The sequence below is a fragment of the Anolis sagrei genome, chromosome 1 (genome assembly GCF_037176765.1).
Source record: "Anolis sagrei isolate rAnoSag1 chromosome 1, rAnoSag1.mat, whole genome shotgun sequence".
NCBI lineage: Eukaryota > Metazoa > Chordata > Lepidosauria > Squamata > Dactyloidae > Anolis > Anolis sagrei.
Window position 1 is genome coordinate 291,869,408 of NC_090021.1, and position 23,432 is coordinate 291,892,839.

Genomic DNA, 23,432 nt, shown 5'->3' on the forward strand with positions numbered 1-23,432 from the left:
TTTGCTGATCTTCAAACAATTAATATTTTCATTTTCATCATTGTAATCTTTTGGGGAGCAGTCTGTAATGCCAGTTCTCTGCCCACATCATCCACACTTTTTTTTCTTATCTTTTCAATCTGAGGAGATGCTTCTACAGAATCAATCTTCTCCTCAAAAGACTTGAGTGTCTAACTAAATCAACTAATTTCAGTGGTAAAGGCAAAAATTACATTCAGGCAGCAAGGCAGGAAATTTTAAAACTGAAGTGAATTTTAAAACTCAAAAATATGAATGAAAAATCATTTTGGACTTTGTGGACTCTGGCATGCTGGGAATAATCTAATTACTGTATTTATTTATTTATTTATTTATTTATATTTTGAATATTTCTATCCCGCCCTTCTCCCCACAAGGGGGACTCAGAGCGGCCTCACATAAGCATCATCAGAAGAGGCTGGCAGCATAAATACCATAAAATTACAATTAACAATAAAATCATTTTAAAAACATTATACACCTTCATCAGTAAATTTAACAATTAATTAAATTAATGTGCCAGTAAAACCAAAAACCAAGCTGGGAGAATCCATGTCGCAAAATCCAAATTTCCTTTTCTTATTGTCCTTGGCCTCTAATCAAACGCCTGGCCTCAGAGCCACGTCTTCAGTTGTCTTCTAAAGGACAGGAGGGAGGTGGCACATCTAATTATCTGACCCCTTTCAGGATGAGAAGAATCTTTGAATTTTCTAACCACAATAGAAACAATCTGATGAAATAAAAAATACAAATAAAAGAACTTACAAAGTAAATCAGTGCCAAAATGATGCTGTGCAACATGCTCAAAAATAGATGTCAAAATAGGCAAGAGTGCAACTGTTGTGTAGTTGATATTCTGAGAAACTCCTTTAATTTGTGTTCGGGAATGGGTAAATTTTCCAAGTTTAAGATTTTCTGATGTCTTCTCAAGATCTTCAGCTGCATTTTCAAAGAAGGCACATAACCCAGCTTTAACCAGTTCTGAGCCAGATTTCATGACGGTTCTACAAGATGATTTTTAAAAATATCATTTGGAGAGCAAAATGGCTAGACAGGAAAAAAAATCTATTCTTATTCAACTAATGTCTGTTTGGGGTATATAGACAATTATGTTAATTACAGCAATAATTGCATAAATAGGAAATCATTTACCTTCATTAAAATGTGGAATGCTCTTTTTACACTTATCATTTCTGGATTTATTAAAATTATGCCCAGATTTTGCAAAGCTGCTGTTGCTGACAACTTTAGATGTTTATGCCAATAAAGCATTTACAACATGACACCCAAAAGCTCAGAAAAAGTGGTGGTAGGTTAGAACTTAATACTCATTACCATGATAAACATGCATTTGGGTTATACCACATCTGAGCACAAATGGAGGCTTACATAACTAATTGTTCATCCATACTCTATAAACAGGAAAAGGAAACTTCTTAGGGTCAGATTTATTTTGCTATAATAACTCTATCAGAAGCTACAACCTTCATAGATCATTTTCTTGCATCAGGTGAAAAGGCAATGGCCATTTCAAATTTTCTGTGTGTATGGCAGAAATTTCAGAAGGCAATGTAAAATCCACTTGTCTGTCATATTAACAGAATATTATTTAAAGGGAAGACTGGAATACAGTAACAAATTTGAAAACTTACCTTGTATCTAATGACTGAGCCAAGATATGTAGGCAGCTAACCATTGTAGTAGCATCATTACCTATTAAAAATTGGGGAAAATAATGTGTTGCCATTTTAAAACAAGGACATGTAAAGAATAAATTGTCCAGTAAATAATACTTGATGAAGAGCTATCATCTTTCATCTTACTACCTAATTTTTCCCCTTGTTTTTACTGTTTCATATAGATATTATGGCCATAGTCGCCTTGCAAACTCGGCTTCATAAACAATCACTTCTGCTTGCCTTTTATGAATACCTTTCAATTCTTAAAAATTGGAAAGCACCAAGGATGTAAATATTATTTAGAGTGTCCAAGGTTAAATGTACAGAATGGAAGATTCATTTTAATCTCTTTAGACTTCTCCAACCTCACAAGTGATTCAAAGCACCTGATTAAGAGAAGGAAACAGGAGCTTAATCTTGATCTTTCTCAATTCTGGGCCTCCTCTGACACTGAGAGAAAAGTCAGAAATCATTTTTATAAATGCTGCAATATAGCTTGTGACATGGAAGCTTCTTTAATTTAGTGAAATAGGAACAGGCTGCTTACCCGTAACTGGTTTTTCAAGTGGTCATCTGTGAATTAATGCATATGGGTTGTTCTGAACCTGTGCAGAGTTGATTCTCAACAGATCTTATGGAAGTGTTTTGATGGGAGCCGCACCCACTCTCATGCACATGTCCAAATGCACCCCCATCTTTCCCCTCAGTTTCTTATGGCATACTGCAGAGGACATAACATAGTTGAGGGGAGAAAAGGGGTTGTGTGAGTTCACAGATGATCACTCAAAGAACTACACCTAGAAGTAAGCAGCCTATTCTTCTTCATGATCTCTGTGACTCACACTTATGGAATATTAAAAAGCTATACTCATTAGTAGCAGGAATGTATGCCAGTCTGGAACTAATGTCAACATTGCTTCTTTAAAGCATACCTTCTGATGTACCTGAAAGTCCATATACCATCACTATATAAAGTTATATGGAACTGAGTATAAAATGTATTAGGAAAAGTAGAAGTTTATGAACAGTAACAGTCTCTACAAGAGTATTGTTGTTCCGTAAAAGATGTAGAACATTCTCATTTTACATTATAGGAATATCTTGTTGGAAGCTTTTAGGTGCCTGAAGAATATCTAGGACTTGCTTTGCTAAGTTGGTGTACATTTGGTCCTACATGCCATTAAACAGAGAGTGATATCTATATACTAGATCTAGAATTGGGTCAGAAAGTCAGGTAACAAAGGCTGGAAGCAAATGGAGCAAAACAAGAGTTGGGTTGTTGTAGGTTTTTCAGGCTGTATGGCCATGTTCTAGAAGCATGTTCTCCTGATGTTCCACCTGCATCTGTAGCAGGCATACTCAGAGGTTGTGACCTCACAACCTCTGAGGATGCCTACCACAGATGCAGGTGAAAAATTAGGTGATTTGGTTGCCTTAACTTCTTTCTTCTTTGGCTCACCTCTTTTTTCAATCCTTGTTTAGGTGTGATTATTTCTGTATGGAAGATGTACTGAGTGTGGGATGCACCATCTGTACATACAACTAGGATCATACTGGAATCAACTGCAGTCAATTTTGAATCCAAACCTCTACTATCATAAGGCTATTGACTGGCATCAGTAGCATCTACCAAAAAAGAAATCTGCCCAAGATGATCTAACAATGTTCAAAGTCTTAGTAGATTTGTCTAGAGGAAAAGACTATAGCATAGTAAAAGCCTTGCAATGCCTACACTTTCTGATGATGTCTGTATTTCAAGCACCAATGTCCTATTCCTGTACTAGTCACGTTTCTTGAAGGAAACCCTCAATGTCAAAGCATCTCTAATGCTATTGATAGAGGCAAATGAATAATAACAGAGTACTTTCTATTCTTTCTTTTTTTAAAAAAAGAAACATTTTGAAGAAAGATCAAAACAATAGATGGAAGCAAATCAAAAGAGATGTTGAAAGAAACTTTGTCCCAAACAGAGTTATAACTGAAGCTCCCAACTTAGTTGCTTCTGGAATGCATGAAAAGGACCTGAAGGAAGCTGTGGGGGTTATGTTTGGATGTGCACACTGGAGGGGGTGAGGGTCCTGTCAAAATGCTTTGCTGAGTTCTGTAAGTCCTATGCAGTCTCAAAACACCCATATATATGAGTCATGGGGACCACAATGACATATTACAGATAATATAACAAGATAAAAGTTATTATTGAAACAGGGAATTGGATTGGTAGAAAATTCTACAAAAGGGTGCCAAAGAAAGCCCATGCAGGAAGCAGAAGAGGAAAGGACAGAAAAAGGGACATCTGTGCCCATTTTCTCAGATAGTCTATATAAATTCAAAGTAATAAAATAGTTGGTGTTTATAACTTTAGCAAATTCTTTCCTAACTTACCAAAAAGTGAAATCCTATGTCTAACAAGAGCAGCAAGTTTGCAGAAAAGGCTATAACAGAGAAGAATACAAAATAGTAGAGAAAAATACAGAGAGTAAATATTTGTTTAGATGGCATAATAGCAAGGAACAGTTGTAGAAATGGTAGTTTGTAAAACAGCGTTATTAAATATAGTTTGATAAAATGAATCATTAATTTAATATTAGTTTTTTCTGAAAAGAAAACATTTTCTGAACAGGAATAAATGCTTCTGCATTGAAATATTTTTTTCATATAGAAAATACTGTTTCTTGTGCTTAAATAACCAATTTGATTTTTTTTGTAGAATAGGTGCTGAACTGTGAAGATTCTCATCAGTCCAGAATTATTCTTGTCAGGGTTTCTTCACACTCAAAAACATGTCTTTTTGCCATTTGCCAATGTTTTTGAATTTTTTTCCATCCCTAGTTAAAAAAAATATATTTTTTCAAAGTTTTGCTCTGTCAAATAAAGCATTTATTTAAACTCTATTAAATAAAGTTAAGAGGAATAACACTAGGAGCTATTGTTTAACTCTTTTCATATTTAGCATCCAAATAGAACACAGACGTTAATAAAGATGAAAGGAAGCAGACTCATAAAGGTTCTTTCTTATCATGAAAAGGAGGACACCTCTTGATGCCCGTCTCTTCCAATCCATTTTTAAAAGGCAAGACTTACAGAAAGTTCTGAAACCTCTACTGGGAGGAGGAATCCTCACAGTTTTACAGGCTTCCATAACTAAAAAAAAATTAACTAATTAGAAAAACACCCTAGAACTAAACACAGGACAGAAAAACATTCCAAGGTTTTAGTGTGAATCTTATTCTGGATAGATCGGTTTGCTCTCCTTTTCACGACCAGAAAGAAACCTCAAAGGAAGTCCTTTTTTAGTATGTTGTGCAAGGACATAATAGGATGGATATGAAGTTCTAGCCCTCAACTGAAAGTTAAAGCTAAATGTTAGTTCCTACACTACCAATAGTATGAATGTCTGCCAAATGATGCTATAGCAAAAACAAATGCATTTATCTTGCTATGCTAAAATAATAATTCTGAAGATATGAGGCAGTGTTATATCTTTGAAACTGCTGTATTCTCATTTAATGTCCCTATTGTGCATAGGCTTAGGTTTGATTCAGAAATCATTTTCCACAAAGAATGATTGAACTAAGTTAAACAAGGAATTGAATCTGAAATTCAGTTCAATGACTATTTATTTATTTATTTATTTACTACATTTATATACCGCCCCTCTCAGCCCAAGGGCGACTCAGAGCAGTTAACAATAGGCTCGGAGCAGTTAACTCATACTCATACTTAGTGAATTTTATCTTATCTGTTAAAATATTTTTATGCTACCTTAATTACTAAATTTACAATATTATGTAATGTACCTTCCCTTGCTACATACCTTGCTACCATTTCCTTTTCTTTATTTGAAGCATATCCACTACTGCTGAGAGGTTTGGTTGGAGAAGAAAGAAAGTACAGGCAATGATTGGTAAAATACTGGTCAAGTAATGGTAGCAGAACCTAGGGAAAAGAGATGAAAACAATTTATATAAAATATAAGTATCACCATGACGCATAAATAGGGGCAGGTTTATACTCTCCAACTATCCTAATTTGACAGAGAGAGTTTCTATTAATTCTCTGTTATCCCACTTTTTTAGATGTTTTTAAAATGGCTGGTTTTCCTCCTCTTCCCACGGTCCCTCTTTGTCTTCAGCTTACTTCAATAGCTGCAAATTGAGTTCAAAGTGCAAAAGCAACATGCACTCAATTAATTTGGTGTGGTGGGGATAGGAGGGGATGGAGTCCTGCCCTTCTTTAGATCACACAAAAGCATATTGATACAACCTTTGGCTTATGTGAACTTTATGTGAATGTTGATGTTTTAATTGTTTTGAATTTTAATGCTTTGTTTATGTATCGATATGTATGTATATATGTGAAATCAAATTGTTGTCTTTGTAAGGCCGCCATGACTCCCCTTTGGGGGTAGAAAAGCAGGGTACAAGGGCAGTAAGTAAGTAAGTAAATAAATACACTTCCTCAATAATATTTTTTTCCCATCTTGACCACACTCTTACATTACTTGGTCACACATGTCCCAGTTTTATTTCTGTGAACTGTTGAAGTATATACCACCTATACATTTTGTGAGTAAAATGCAATTCTCCAACATTTACTGCTAGATCTAGAAAAGCTCATTTCCTCACCAAAGATCTGGACTATTGCTATTGTTGAAAGAAGTGGGCAAGGGGGAAAAGGCATAGGCTTAGGTTTATGAGGGCTTATGAGATCAAGTGATACATGAGTTTATACAGAACTTTCTCCATAATTTTTTTTATATACAACACTATAGAAATATTTTCAAAAACTGATTCTCCATATCTTATGTTGGAATGTTTGATTTCTGCTACTGATTTCTTCTCAAACCTGTGATGGGAATCAAATACTTCATTACATGCATACCTCTCAACCAGAATGCATATGACACCTTGCATTACTAAAATTTAAAATAGTTTATGCTACTTACTTTGGCAAAAAATTTGATTTCTTGGTCATGTGGGGATTTTTCCGTTTTTCCACTGGTGACAATGGCTTCTGTAGAAAAACAATGATATGGTAAAAACGGGTGAATGAAAATATATTTGGAAAATAGTGAAAGGTTTTTAAAATATCTCAAGCAAGATAAATTTTAGAAGTACCAATTCATTATACTATTAAACATAATGTTTGTTCCTGGACAATAAATGTCATTTCCTGATTGGTTCTATCATAAAAACAAGAAAAAGGTGTATTAAACTGTGAACACCCTGTGGCACATTTTGCTTTAGTTTTTCAATGAACATCTCATACTGTCTCAACCAATTCAACATAGTTTGTGGAAGTATAACAACTACTTTCAAAGTACCACACAATTAAATAAGAAATAACACTTTCAAACCAGAAACAGATTTGTTTTTCAATTTTTTTAACATAGTGTTATTGGAACTGCAGAGTACCCTGTGGTGCTAGAAAATTATTAAGCACAGAAAACAATATGATTCCTCCTGTTAAAATAATATGGTTCCTTTTATGCAAAATGAAAACGGTTTGAGAAAGGTCATTGTTCAGTTGCTATTTTTCAAGATTTGTTGTTGCTTATTCATTCAGTCACTTCTGACTCTTTGTGACCACATGGACCAGCCCATGTCAGAGCTCCCTGTTGGCCTTCGCCACCCACAGCTTCTTCAAGGTCACGCTAGTCACTTCAAGGATAACATCCATCCAACTTGCCATTAGTCAACCCTTCTTCCCTTTCCCTTCCATTTTCTCCAGCATCATTATCTTCCCCAAGCTTTCCTGTCTTCTCATTATGTGACCAGGTACTTCATCTTTGCCTCTAATATCCTTCTCTCCAGTGAGCAGTTGGACATTATTTCCTGGAGTACAGACTGGTTTGATTTTCTTGCGATCCAAGGCATTCTCAGAATTTTCCTCCAACACCACAGTTCAAAAGTGTCTGTCAAGATACTATACTTCCTCAAAACTTGAGGCTTTCTCCTGGATTATTATTGTTGTTGCTGCTGTTGTTGTTGTGTGTGTTTTTAAATATTCTTGGTATAAGAAAATCATGATTTCTGTCTCCTCTATAGAACTGAAGATCCTCTGTGACCTACAGGATCCCCCATTGAAATGCTGATAACTATAGTATGCTTAGTTCACAAGTCAATCACAAGAATGATTGACAACTGGAAAATGGAGAAAATGTGGAGGCCAATGCAGACTTTGTATTTCTGGGTGCAAAGATTACTGCAGATGCAGACTGTGACACTTACTTCTTGGGAGGAGAGCAGTCCAATCTTGATAAAATAGTAAAGAGTAGAGACATCACACTGGCAACAAAGATCCGCCTAGTCAAAGCCATGGTATTCCTTGTAGTAACCTATGGATGTGAGAGCTGGACCTTAGGGGCAAGATGGATGGATGGCATCCTTGAAGTGACTGGACTGACCTTGAAGGAGCTGGGGGTGGTGGCGGCCAACAGGGAGCACTGGTGTGGGCTGGTCCATGAGGTCACGAAGAGTCGGAGATGACTGAACGAATGAACAACAATAGTATGTTACTCAAGGTATGCTATGTTTCTCTATCTTTTCCACTCATGACATCTTTCCACCTGAGAAATTTTTTATATGACCCCAGGTACATAGGCATATAAAATAGGTATAAAAATAAAACACTTACTGATAATAAATCAGCACTTGAAAGGCTTGCTAAACAGGCTGATTTTCCTTTTCATGCTGAAGCATTTTCTGCAGAGTTCACCATAAACACTGCATATTGTTGTGAACAGATTTGTGCAAATGGGTGGCGTTCAGAAACTTTTTACTGTGACCAATTTTTGTGACCCCAACACCAAGATAAGGAGACCTCATTTGGGGTCAGGAACCATAGTTTAAGAAGCAGTGTTCTACAACAAAAAGAGGACCCAGATTGTTTTGTGTGACATCTTCTCCACCTGCAGATACAACTAGTAGCATTATTTCTAACCTGTAGTAGCACTCCAGGAAAACATTATTTATTTATTTCTGAGATTTCTATGCTGTCTTTCTACAGAGCAGACCCAAGGTGGCTTACATCACCTTTAAAAATATACATATTAACATAAAACCATGAACTGAAAACAGATAATAAAAGTTCCAAGACTGCTCCATAGCAGCTTCCATACTTTTTTTCATGCCAGGAGTGGCTTGGGAAACTGCAAGTTACTTCTGGTGTGAGAGAATTGGCCGTCTCCAAGGACATTGTCCAGGGGATGCCCAGATGTTTTGATATTATACTATCCTTGTGGGAGGCTTCTCTCATGTCTCTGCATGGTGAGCCGGAGCTGACAGAGGGAGCTCATCCACTCCCTTTCCGGATTCGAACCTGCAACCTGTCGGTCTTCAGTCTTGCTGGCACAACAGTTTAACCCATTGCGTCACCAGGGCTCCTAGCTTCCATATTATAAACAATAAAAGTTAAAATCAGTCTAAAATTTCCCATATAGACTCAAGGTCACATTTCCCAGGGCCTTTAGCTATAGGACCTGTCTAGTGTTGATAACAAGTCTTGTTTGGATCATACCCTTTGGCTCAGTGAGCTGCTCAGGAGCATGTACTGACTGAGTCAGGGGTCTTGGCCCTGAGTGTCATTTCAGAAGTAAGTCCCAGAGATAGGTAAGCAGAATTTGAATCAAAGCTTGGATTAAGGTCATGTAAGGAGCTTGGCCCTTTAGCTCAATGAAAGCCTGTTCTCCTTTATGTTAGGTATTATCAAGATCATGTAAGGACCTTGGCCTGGAGGACTCCTGGAAACTGTTCATCTTTTCTATCCTACTTCCTCAGTGGAGCTTGTATTCCCAATATTGAATGGGAGACTGGGTGAGGCCACCGTGATTTTTTGCAAATGTGTGATGTTGTGCAAAGAGATCATCTGTCTATCTGATTAGTAATCTGGAGAAACTTACCTAAATGTGCAATGAAGTCTTGAGCAGAATCAACATATTTGAGAATCTTCTTCAGAAATTTATAAGCAAACCTCTTTTCCATGGATGAAGCATCCAGTGCCATGTCATTCAAGCCCCTAGTTTTTCAGAAAAGTTTAAAATAGCAATCTTACTATACATTTTATTATTTCCTCCCAAGCTAGTTTATGACAACATATGTTCCTTTTGAAACCTTCTTTCAAATTGTCTGTTTTGTTTTGTTTTTATATTTGGAGTCTCTGAATGGAAAACCCAATTGTTTTTATATTTATATTTTTACAGGAAATAATTTGGTATTAATTTAGATTGTTTCCCCAATACTTCAACAACATAACTTGAATATCTGTGATTTAATGAAATTAACGCTTAAATATGAAATACATATATGCAATACATTAAAATGTATCCAATTTCATCAGAATTTATCAGATGTGGGTTTATATCAAACAATGAAAAACAAAAAAAATCAGGAATATTATTTTTATGATCATACATAACTTACCTTGTTATAGCAACACCATTCACTAAAAGGAATCGGAAAAGTTCTTGTGCTTTCTCCCTGTCTCGAGCCTTTTCTTTGGCTGTTAAAGTGTCATATGGGACCAATAAAGGATGACTACCACCACCTATGGTAAGATGAGAGAAGTGCTAATATTTATGGCTATAGTAATGGTTTCCACATGCTGAGTCTATTTTATTAAATTTTCTGTAGTTTTAGATGTTCACCTTATTAAATTCCAGATTTTGCACAAAATATTTCAGCCTTACCTTTACTTTCTAATTCAATTTTCTTCTTTTTAGCCCAAATGTTATGATAGTTTTCTGCCACTATTTCGACCATTCCCTGTACCAGCAGCAATATAAAAAGAATAGTATAAAGTCAGAAGACAAAAATATATCTAACAATGAATGAATAAATTACATTTTACAGAAATATTTATTAAACATTTTATTTATTATTACTTGTGGTATTTGTATACCACACTTCTCAACCCCAAAGGAGACTCAGGGTGGTTCATAGTTTTCAAAATATCATTCACTGAAAAAGTTAATGAAAGAAAGAATCTTAGTGATAATAACTGCATCATGAAATACTCTTTATTTTGCTTTTCTTTGTTGTTTTGTTATCTAAAAAGTGTTGGTGGGGTATAAGAACCCCCAAATATGTGACCAAATGAAAGGAGAGTCTTTTGCTGGAGGTCAGTTTAAAGTATCCTGCGATTATGGTGCCTTTTCTTTAGTAACTAGAATTGGGACTTTTAGTTATGGAAAGATCTTATCCTGGACAAATGTGAAGTTGTTTTTTCATGGGGGTGCAATTGCACTGAATTCAAGCATACTACTAAGGACATCTGTTCTTTTACCGTTGATTAGAGTACAGTATGTTATTGCTCATCCTCTTAGTAATGATACCAAATAGACTTCTTTCCACCTTATCACATAGGGCGGAAGAAGCATCCTAGGATGTTTCTGCCCCGGTTCATGCGTGGACCTCCATGCTGCCCATCATATGACGTAGGGTGACTTCTGGTGGGGCTCCATGGGCAAACTGGAGCGGTAGCATGGTGGGACACTGCTGTCTTGTGTTCCGTTAGGAGCGGCAATGCTTTCCCACATAGGATGGGAAAGCATCAGTTGACAGCCAGGGCGCCAGAAGTGCCCCACTGCCACCCAGAGCACCACGGAGACTGGAAATCATGATGCTGGACCTCATCAATGTAATGAGGTTGTCAGTGTGAGAATACTGATGAAGTTATTAAAATAAGACATTGTGTTTGTTTTTATTTCTTTTTATTGTTTTTCACTGACTTTAACTCATTCTGCTTTATATCATACAGATTCTAACAATTGCATTTGTAAATGTGATTTTTGCATTATATTTTTGTGTATGTTTGATTTTTATAGATATTAAGATAGAAGCACTAAAGATCAATCTGCAGATATTGTTAATCAATCTTTGGTCTGTCCTATATGTGGTACATATATTGATATGATTTCAACATATTAATCAGTTGTTGGATCATCAGTGATACACTTCCTTATTAATTAACAGTGTAACATTGATGATCGGTATGTACTGTTAGAGTTTCCTAGAAAATGTTACTATTTTCTGTATTCATTGATTTAAACATTTATATACTGTCATGTATCCAAGAACTCTAGGGCATCATACAGCAAAATCAACACAGAGCATTTTTTTTCATGTCAGGAGTTACTTAAGAAACTGCAAGTTGTATCTGGTGTGAGAGAATTGGCCATCTGCAAGGACATTGCCTAGGGGACACCTCGATGTTTTGATGTTTTACCATCCTTGTGGGAGGCTTCTCCCATGTCCCCGCAGGGGGAGCTGGAGCTGACATAGGGAGCTCATCTGTGCTCTCCCCAGATTCGAACCTCTGACCTGTCCTTCAGTCCTTTCGGCACAAGGTTTTAATCCACTGTGCCACTGGAGGGGGGGGGGGGTCCTTAGAGCAATAAATAGCAATAACAATAAATAATTAAAATAAAATGAGCAATTTATCATTTAAAACCAGACAATTATAAATCATTTAAAATCATGCTAACCACAGCACATTTTCCAGAATTCTGCAGGAGGCAGAAGACACCAAGAAAGTGGGGATGCCCACTTTATAACGCTAGTCTGATGAAGCCCTGTGTGACCCATAACTTCCAATCAGAAAGGCAAACTGCCAAGGGGTTACATGAGAAAACCTGCTTGTTAGCCATACTTGAACTTACTTAAACATTTATGGCTTTTTGATGTCGCATTTCTCTAAATATTTAATACGCACCTGGAGTTCTCTAGAGAGTACAACATTTGAAAGATCAAGTGGTGCCGGGCTGTATCCATTTCCCTGTTGTTAAAAAGAAATAGAATTGATTGTTGTTTTTGAATTCAGCATAGTTATTTTAAGGACATAAAACACTTCAAGTTAAGTAAGTATGTATTCTATCTTAAATAAATGAAATATGAAACAATAGGTACTTGTCTTCCAGATTTTACTTTAAGGCGGTAACTAAGAATTTCCAGTAACCTAGCAATGTTAACTAGCAGAATGCTGTGGTTAGTTTTGACCATGAATAACACCAAAGTATTGTACCTTTGAGCTGGAACCTAAATGCACTTGCAAAATGCAGGCGCATAAGATGAACTGTTAGAACATACTTTTAAATGCAGTAACAGGAAAAAGAAATGTGGTCATTTCAATATATTTATTTTAAAGTTAGGCATTTGATTAAAAACTCTTGCCTTTTTCTGTATTTCCATTTTATTTACTCTGAAGTACATTAGGATTTAGTTATGAAAACAATGTAACACAACTATACAGAAGGCAGAAGATATTATCTCCCTCCCTCTTTTCTTAGTTGTAGTTTTCTGGCTCCAGAGAGTTTCTTGGCCTTTTCTGTAGTAGGGAAGGAAATTGACGCCTTCCTTTTCCACTAGGTTCCAATATTCTGAACCAGAGGTTCAGCACTAGATAGATAATACCAAATGAATCAATCCCACAAGGGAGGCAGAACGGCTCTTTTCTTCAGCTGTTCAAAGTTTGCAGCTATTCTACCTGCTTTTCATCCTTTTCATTGTTGTGCCATCATCTAACAGGTTCTTAAGGAAAGCAAGCTGAATTCCTTTAAATGGAAGAAGCTGGCCCCACAAAAACCTGTGCTTTAAATAGTAGTTCTTCTGAGGCCAAGAAGACTGCAGCTCTTATTCTGGAGAAATATTGGGGAAATGCCCATTCTAACTAAAGAGAGATTCTAGTCCTACTTGGTTAAATTTATAGGCTGAAATCCTGTTGGTGACTTAAATGGGCATAAGTGTCATTTATAGAATCCTAGAGTTGGAAGACACTACATTGGCCATCTAGCCCAATCTCCTGCCATGCAGAAAAAGCACAAAGTACCTCTGACAGATGGCCATCTGGCCTCTGTTCAAAAGCCTCCAAGAAAGGAGTTTCCACTACACTCAGAGGCAGTGAGTTCCACTGCTGAACAGATCTCACAGTCAGAAATGTTTGGTGGAATCTCCTTTCCTGTAATTCAAACCCATTATGTTATCACAAGACCCTGTTGTATGTATGCATGTGTCTGTTCTGGATGTGGGTTAAACAAGGCACAATAACAGCAGAATGGCAGCCAAAAAATCCCAGTAAGGCATTTTTACCTAAGAGATAGCTTCTGCAACCATCCCTGTTGTCATTGCAGCATCCACAGTTCATTCCCTTTGACTGCTCTGTCTGTCATCTCCACCTCCATATTTTATCATCTTATCTTACAGATATACTGGTCAAATCCAGTATTCTCTAAAGTGCATTCTCTAAAGTCCAGATCTTTCTTATTTTTATTTCTAACTGCTGCTTTTGTTCTGGATTGGCAGCTTCTCTTTGAGAAGGTTTTCCAGTTTTGGGCAGTATGATAATATGTGCTACACAGAACTTTCATTATGATGGCTCTTGAGTTTTCCAGTATTAGATAGAATGAGAACTTCTAGTTTTGGTTAGTATGTGGAAGTATGCCACACAGAAGCTTGGGCATTTTAGCTTTTGATATACAATTCTGAGAATGTACATGTCAGACTTATGGCATGAAGAAAATGGTGGATGGAGGATATTTGGGGGGAAATGGTTAAAGGGAGAAGTGGACAGATTTTTCTACAGGGATATTCATGTTAAGACATGAATAGCCCCGGGATGACTTAAGCTCAACATTTTCTTCAAGTCAGCCCATTTTTAAAGATTTTTTTTTTCAGAATGTACCAACAATGACTTCAATATATTTCAGAAAATTCATACTTATGAGTCAAAAATCCTCTTTTTCTGTGGAAATTAGTCTAAATAAGGAAGAAAAGTTATTACTGAAGAAACAAATGAACTTAAAATGTATTCTGTCTTAAAATAAAGTTCTGTCATACTTGGCTTGACTGCGACACACTGCGGAGCTTCTCATTTTCACGTTGTTGGACTATCGATTCACCTTCTTTGGTCCTTTCTATACTCCATCCCATTGCTAGCATGGTTTTAAGTGATTCTCTGGCAGGCCATCGGTAGATTTCCTTTTCCTTTAAAAACATTCACACAAATCTTATAATTTTTCATCTAAACAAATTGAAAAGAAGACAGCTGTATTCATGTCAAAAAGTGTCCTGGTTCTGAACAACTAATTTTATTATTTATTTCCAGTAACATTATATCTTTCATTTCTTATATGTTGTTCTGGATATGATTAATTTAAATAACAGTCTTAGTTGTTGAACAGCAGTGGCTAACAATCTAAGTGTTCATCAGTTTTGTGCTTGCAAGGAAAAACTATTTTAAAAAAATCTATGAAGTTTTAAAAATGTACTTGCTGTCCAAGATTCCACATTCTTCTTCACTTTTCTATTGCCCCACTTCCCCTGACTTAAATTTCTCCTTTCATCTTCACATGTCTTCACTCATCCTCCTCCCCTCCTAGCTGCAACATTTCTAATCTTCAAAAGGAGTGGAAGAGATGTGGCATCTTATTATGATCTCACCCCAGACACTGTCACCTCCCTTGACCCACAACAGGCCCTGGCTCTCCTACTGCAGAAATAAGGTGTTATGCTGGGAATGGGAATCACACCGCCACAGATACCTTGTCTCCTTACTTTCCCAGCCACAATATCTGCATAAAATAAAATGTAAAAACCCAAACACTTCAGCAGGGTGGTGTAAGAAAGGATTGTCAACTGCCTGTCCAGCAGGGGCTTTGACTAGGATTCTCCTCACTGGAGTTCCTCAACAGTTAAGAAGACTCCTTTGGGACAGAAGATACCTTCTGATTATTCAGATGTTATTTGCATTCCTATTAAAGATCCTTATTTGTGCTGACAGATAGGTAACTGGTGTCATTAACAGGTGACTGGCTGGTCTCTGTGGCTGGGCTGAATTCCAGGTAGCCTTAATATACTAAACAGCAGCACTAGTTGGTCTTTGCAGGGATGAACCAGTGGAAAGCAGGCCTAGGAATGGAAGACTTCTGCCTGGTGTGACCAACAGGGCTTATATATAAGAATTATAAACGTTCTTCGTCATTCCATTTGCAAGAGTCAATCTTCCCTTAAATCCCATGTAAGAACTCTTGTGTTCCTTTTGTATGACAAGGAGTTTACAACAAATATGAGAATAAATGTGCACCGTGTTTTGGTATGTTTATTTTTTCTTATACTAATGTAAGGATGAAATTCATATTTAACAAGTTTTGCATCATAAAATGAGATATTGGGCTTGATCCTTTACAGAAGAAAGTAGAGAACTCAAGCATTCTTTTGTCCAAAGTTAGGGATGTGTGTTCTCTTAAGCAATGTGTGTGTTCAGCCTTCGGCATTGTCCTAATTCAGAGACCAAGAAAACTACCACACTCCCACTGTGGTAGGTCCATTTTATTTCCATCATTCCCTGGAATCCAGCAGTAGATTTTGGAGGAATTCATGGGTCAATATTCTGACATACTGCCACATCAAATGTGTTTAGTTATAGCTAATGAAGTTGTGACGGTACTTAACCTCATATTTTGACTCACATTGTAGGTTTAGCTCCCCACTCCTTTCCTATAATGTTAGTAGAAGCCATTCAAACTAAATTACAGCTTTCTGAAACACTTTTTAAAAACTTCTTAACAAAATTGTAGCTTTTAATTCTAAATTCTACATTGAATTGATGGTAGCCTTGGGAAAGACAACTTGGTGGCCTGTTCTCATTACTGTCTAGCAAACATCTCCCCAAATGCTACCTAAGTGGCTGCTGGTCTACTATTGATCAGTTAGTAGGCAACAGTGAAACCTATCCATTACAGATGGCAACTTTTAAAATACTTTAAAAAATAGTCAGATGTATATAAAGAAGCACCAAGTTCAATGTTTTAGTTCACCGTCCTTTTACTTCCTCATAATGCATCTGTTCTCTATATAATATTGCAAGACTAGGCAGATTCCAGCTGAATGAGAAAAAATGGTGGATGTAAGAGCCAGTAGTTCTCCCATCAGGGCTGGTCTTTCCATAAATAAAGAAACATGTGTGCACATGCTAGATACCACTATCAGTCTTGGCATTTATTGTGACACGCTGAGTATTGACATTATGTAACTGCTCATGAATGTGCACAATTCCTCTGGCTGCCAAGAGGAATTAAACAACTAATGGCAGGAAATAAGAAATGTCTACAATGATATAATTCAGTAATGCTGTGAATGGTACTAAATGAAAACCAGATAAAAGACCAGTTGTAACAAGAAATAAAGATCATTTTAAAACACTTCTTAGAGATCTTTCATAATCTAAAGGATAAAAAACAAATGATAAAACAAAGGATAAAAGCTCTGGCTAGCTATCCCCCTCCTATCTAGTCAACAAGTCTAAGAATCACTTCCCCCACAAGTTTTCTCAAAGTTTTACCTGTTGATAATGGACAGATAGGCACAACATAGACATATAAAGACATAGTAACTACCACAAATTAGGTTTTTAAATACAGAGAGCAACAAGGAGAAAACTAGAATGAAGTAAAAGTAATATACAGAACTTTAAAGAGTAAGTTTTATCCGGCATAAACTTTTATGGACTGCAGACTACTTCATCAGACACATAGAGCATTGTGTCAGTTGACAGGTAGTAGTAGAGTGAGTAGTGGGGGTTAATGGTGAACTGAAAGGAAAATGAAATGGGAGAAGTTCTAACATTCTTAATGTCCATGAACAAATAATGGTTGAGACACAGACAATTTGCATACACAAGCTGATGTACATGTGAGTGAAAATCTCCTTCCTAAAATACCATAGTGGCTGACCATAGTGTCTGAAGATTAATACTATCTAATAAATAGGATGTAAGCTCCAAGGTCTGATTGTCTCAACACGCAAAGATCATACCAAGCTTAAGAACATGATCTGACTAAAACTTATGTAATGATACCAAGGCAAGAAGATCCATGTTGGATCAAACTGAAGACTTGTCTAGTCCATTCTGTTCAAACTATGGCCAATCAGTTGGCCACAAATGCAACTGTACCTTTCATCTTGTGTTTCTGGATAACTGATATTCAGAGGCGCATTGCCTTTCATACTGCAAGGGATACATAAACATTCAGACTAGCAGGCATTGATCATTCTATCCTTCATAAATTTATCTAATCCACTTCCAGCATGCAACTTCATGGGTTAAAAAGGATACAGAAAGGAGAGAGAGTGCTAAAAAGAAGGGGCTTTTTCACTGAAGAGGCACTTCAGTGTGGCTATTTCTTCATTAATATCTCTTTTTACAGCAAATTAAATTGGCAGCCATCATTACATCTTGCATCAAATTCAGCAAATTAATCTAGTACAGCAAATTTCACACTGCGAATTGGCACGTGAATTATGCAGAAACTATGTTGTTAGGAAGAAGTACTTCCTTTAGTGTGTCCTGAATAATTTGATATTATTGAATGAACCCAAGCTTGAGAGAGAGAAACAAATAACATTTTCTCCTTATCTACGTTCCCACACCATGCATAATTCTACTCACTTCTATTATGCACACATTTACCCATATTTTGCTAAACTTAAAAGTCTCAAACATTGCAACTTTTTTCACAGAAAAGTTGTTGTATTAACTTTAATAATTTGGAGTCCCCTTTCTGCACATTTCTTGTCTACAATATCTTTTTGAGGTGTGGTGATCAAAACAGTACATAGTATTCCAAATGTGTCTGCACCGTAGACTAGTGTGAAGAAATTATGCTATCTGCAGTTATTATTTTCAATTCTTTTCCAAATAATCTCCAGCATGGAATTTGTTGTTTTACGGTGGCTACACTCTGGGCTAATACTGTTATTGAGTTATCCCATAGATCAACAAATTTCTTTTCTGAATAATCCCCATTAGCTCAGACAATATTGATGCAAGCATGAAGTTACCCCCCCCCCCCCCCCCAAAGAACATCACTTTACACTTGTTTATACTGAATCATATTTGTCATTTTATTGCCATTATCATAACATTATCTCCTCTGGGTCATTCCTACTGATGAAATGTCAAGTATTATCCAAGACCACCAACTAGTGATCCTTCTGAAAAAACAATGGTGAACCTGCACCCATGACAATAGGCTTTCACAAACTACTGTACCTATTTTAAGTAAATAATATCACTATGGAGGGACAAATAGGCAATAAGGGCGAGATATTGAGGGACGTATAGGACACAGCCTTCATGATTAAATTCATGATTAAATGCAAAGTTACAATGAATTAAACTAGGTGAAGGGCTAAATTCAAGAGTTGGTCTCAAATCTATTAGATCAAATGGATTTACATGTGCTGACTTGAAATTCAGTAACTGGACCTACTCAATGGGCTAACAATTAAGTTCTAATCCTAAATGTAGAGTCGAAGTCTTGTAGTTTTAAAAAAAATCCATAATGTCTTCCATACAAGAATAACAGAATATTATTTATTCTGTGCTAGGAAAACTTGTCAGCAGTGTGAAATTTAAAACAACAGAAGTACTATATAGTAGTAACTGAAAAATAGCTAGGGAAATGTCATTTCACTAGTCAGTTATCTATGAATTATTTCTAATTGCTAAAAAATTTATTTTCCTAATCAGAGAACATCATGGATTTAGTCCAAAAGATGTCCATTAAGAGTAAGGCATGTATATGAATATAATGACTGAGATTTTGCATTTTAGAAATATATGCCTGGTATGTAGTTACATTTTGTTAGCAGTTGGTTATCCCTGTATCTCCAACTGCTAACGAAAATCTTACGTTTTTCAGCCTGCCCAATGTGGCAATTTCTGTATTGTTGGAGACCTGGAAGATTGCTGGAGATATGCCCACCTACTTCTGCAGCTGGATGTGCTCAAAAGGTATTGCAAGAACCCCCAGAGACCCTCAAAAGGTCCTGCATATTATATCCTTGCAGCATGTTCAACTACAATACAATAGCTGAACACATTTTCACTGTCTCCACCTCACCCTTCAACAATGCATAAATAGCAAGGGGGAGGAGGGGACCTATTTCTTAAAAAATGATGGGATAGTTGGGGGGGGGGGTTATGTTGCTAGAATGATGGGGCTGGGGTGGTAGTGTATGGCTTAAAAACTGGTATGTGGGAGATTTGAGTCAGTAAAGAATTCTGCATTGCCAGAAAAGAACTCTGATCTCCACAATGCCCCAAAAGTAGATTACCATAGCATATTGGATTTACAGTGATATAACTCACTAACATGATCCTAGCCAAAAGTGGACTATAACATATATGTGCAATTGATCAGTACTTAAATTTAATATTTAATATTTGTACTGTGACTGCTGTTTAAGAACTAACATATAATTGTAAATGAGTAAGGAAGTAAACTAGACTGAGCTTTAAATTCTAAATGGTAGTCTCTCTGTGCACATTTTGGCTAGCTAAACTATATAGGGCATCATACCACATTTTGTTTCTTATTGTGCAGGTAACAATATTAATATATTAATGAAAGGTGTGCCAAACCCTTTTATTATGTCACTAAATAAAATACTGTAAGTTTTCCTTCATTACCTTGTCAGTCAAAGTTTTAAAGGGCCTTATTAAAGGATGCATCTTCATATTTTCATCAAGTGAAGCAGCATACTTCCATCCACTATTACTCTGAAAACATTCACAGAATGCATAATTAGCTATGAAACTAATTGCCTGAGATGGCTATGATTGCAACTCACACAGATGGTAATTTTAAAAGAAAAAGAACTAGATGAATTGATCTATAAATGACAAGAAGAAAGAAACCAGAGTTCTATATTCGGATGGAACGAAGATCTCTAGATGCTAAGGAGTAAGTACAAAAGAATCAACATCATGCTTTGGTATAATACTAAAGCACAATTGCACGTGAATCCCACAAGAAATTAGTTTTGAAGATGGGCACTTTATACATACAATGAGGAAATAGAGCCATAAGAAATACAAAGAGAAAATTACACAATTATCCCATGTCTCACTTATACTGCTATATGAATTAAATTATGCTTTAAGATGGTTCTTTTGCTTCTAATGTGAAGTATACAGATGCTTTGTGCTTCTACAATTTGCACAAACTCAGCCTTTCTGCAATTACTAAAATCATGTAAACTATTTCAATCCAATACTCTTAGCCTATGAGTGACGAAGGGGTGACTCCAATCACCCTCACCTCCCCTTTGTCAAGGTTCTTGTCAGCTCTCTTCTGCCACTATCTATGTATTGGTGCAGGAATTCTGAAGTGAAGAGTCTCTCCAGACATGCAGATTCTCTAATTTTACACAAGGAGTCTACTTCAGATTTTCTCCAATGCATAATAGCAGGATGGAGTTTCCAGATGTGACAGAACAATCCTATGTTAACTGCAACAAAATGGGGCTAGTCTCAAATGGGGGGAAAAACCAAAGCAGTTTAATCAAGAGGCCTTCTGCTTTGTTTTGCAGTGTCTTGGCAGTGTCTAGATAAATACGCTAAGTGGCTTTCTTTAAGATATGGCAAGCACTAGTAATGTCTGCCTGAAGGAGGATATTTGCCTCCACAAATAGTACACAAACCTTCCAAAGCCTATGAGATTGATAGGCATAAACATGCCATGTGAAGATGCATCAAAAAGTTGGGAGGAGGGAGAGTTCAGAATTGAACAAAAGAGACAAACTAGAAACTAATATATATATAAACTCAACAGACAAGTTAATCAGCAGTTACTGAAGGAATTTTTAATAGAGGAAGAATGTTTAAAATAACAAAGTAGATCTTGAAGAAATGTTTTTCAATAATACAGCCAGTCTTCCATATCTGAACCCTTAATCCTAGTGAATGTGAAAGGCTGACTACATCTCATTCATTATCTTGTTGGGAAGAAGACTGGAACTGCAAGCTGTCCAGTTACTTGTGTCATTTGTCATTGTGTAACAATTTACTGCTTATCTTCTTTAGTCAAGTTGATCTGGAGAAGGACACATTGCTTACCTATAACTGTATGTCTTTGAGTGGTCATTTATGAATTCACACAACTGGGTAGTCTATATATTAACACAACTGGTTAGTCTATCTTGTTTTGGCAAATTCCAGGAAATAGCAGACAATTAGACCTTGAGTGATGACAATGATAGCAAATTAGCAGCCAATGAACCCCAAAACTCCTGGACATGCACATTGGTGGCCTGCTGAGGGTCCAAAAAACAAAACATACCCCTTTAAAGTCATATGACTTTTTGGTGATTGGTTTATGGTAGGCCGCTAGAACCCAACACACAGAGGGATTAAAGGAAGCTAGAAACCAATTTGTCAAAATGTCCTGATGTTGAACCAACCACCTGCAATTGTCAGAAGACTGTTGCAGGGAGAGAAGTTGTGAAATCTGTGTCGAGGCATCTCGAGTAACTGGTCAAACCAGCTTTGGCTACCACAGTGAAACTAGAACACACCAAGTTGAATCCATTTTGAGTTTCTTAAGGAATCAGCAGCATCAGAGGAATCAGCAGTATCAGAGAGGAGGCCAGAAAGAGATGTCCTTGTCATTTCATGAGCAATGCATCACCCATGCAACATTTGGGTGGGTTTGGACATTTCTGGGCACAGAAAAGTGGGCACTGAATGTTATCCTCTGTGGCAAAGAACTTGGTCTTTTGAATTCCCCACAAGTGGAAGAGGGCATGAAGAGTTGGTGGGTGAAGTTGTCATTCATGGCATGATATTGGTGCTCTGCTTAGGGAGTTTGTGAGAAGATTCTCTTCTCCCAGAAGGTGAACTATAATTAGGAAGATCCTTCTTCAGATGCACCAGAGCCACAGGTCAAGTGTTAGTGACTGGAGATGGTGCAACCTTGTTTGTTTATGTAGAACATGGTCATGGTATTGTCTGTCAAGACCTGGAGTCTCAAATTTGGGATGACAGACTCAAAGAATCTGAGAGTTTTGAAACTATGAGAAGTTCCAGGTAGTTTTGTGATGGAAAACTACCTGTGTGATGCATCTGTGTTTCTTGACAGGCCATGTTCTGGAGAAACAGAACCCCTATAAAATGGGGTCGGAGGCCGAGGTCTGAGATCTTGAGGTACTTCATCTGTGAATATGTGAATTGGTTGAAAGCCCTGAGGAATCACAACTGAAATAGTTTCATGTGCAGAGAAGTGAAGGGTGTGACTGCTGTCATTGAGGCCAGAAGTCCTTTGCTTGAAGTCTGCAGCAGTTTAGCCAATGGGGGTGAAACAACACAAGTTGTGGAAACTGTCTTTTGACAAAGTGGTGTTGATTAATCAGATGGAATGAGTTGCTGTCAGTTGTGACATTTTGCGGTTCATGACAAGGCCGAGATCATCAAAAAGGTTGAGATTAAAGTTTATATTCTGTGACAGAAGACATTTTGATTAAACTACTATCACTCAGTCATCCAAATAGGTGTACATGGCGTTATGGCTTTGAAAGAAGACAGCTACTTCTGCCATACACTTTTAAAATAACCTTGAAGCTGTTGTAAGTCCAAAGGGTAGGATGCAGAATTGAAAGATGCAGTGGCTGATGCAGAAAGCCAGAAACCTCTGGTACAGAGTAGCAAACTAATCCCCATAGCATCGAAGAGGCAAGATAAAAGACACTGTCATCATATTAAACAGTCTTGTTTTTATGAAACCTTTCACAAAACATAGATCTAAAATTGGTCTGAGTTCTCCATCCTTTGCCAGGATAGTAAAGTAGCAGGAAAAACAAGTCCTAGAATGGTCTGCTTTGGGCAGGGGCTCCATGACTCCTTTCCAAAGAAGGTTAGCAATTTCTCCAATAGCTTGAGTAATGGTGGAGTTCAGTACACTTT

The 23,432-nt window shown here is 36.9% G+C and overlaps 1 protein-coding gene across 1 annotated transcript in view; it reads right to left on the reverse strand.

Moving 5' to 3' along the window:
• Positions 1-23,432, reverse strand: part of RYR3 (ryanodine receptor 3) — a 326,090-nt gene that overhangs the window by 104,542 nt on the left and 198,116 nt on the right. Inside the window, exons 53-63 of the mRNA XM_060760068.2 lie at positions 20,163-20,252; positions 14,528-14,674; positions 12,408-12,470; positions 10,384-10,459; positions 10,118-10,241; positions 9,598-9,713; positions 6,643-6,710; positions 5,512-5,633; positions 4,080-4,129; positions 1,671-1,731; positions 784-1,022 (exon numbers count right to left, since the gene is read on the reverse strand). Of these exons, the coding sequence (XP_060616051.2) occupies positions 784-1,022; positions 1,671-1,731; positions 4,080-4,129; positions 5,512-5,633; positions 6,643-6,710; positions 9,598-9,713; positions 10,118-10,241; positions 10,384-10,459; positions 12,408-12,470; positions 14,528-14,674; positions 20,163-20,252 (1,156 nt within the window). The remainder of the gene's footprint in view (positions 1-783; positions 1,023-1,670; positions 1,732-4,079; positions 4,130-5,511; positions 5,634-6,642; positions 6,711-9,597; positions 9,714-10,117; positions 10,242-10,383; positions 10,460-12,407; positions 12,471-14,527; positions 14,675-20,162; positions 20,253-23,432) is intronic.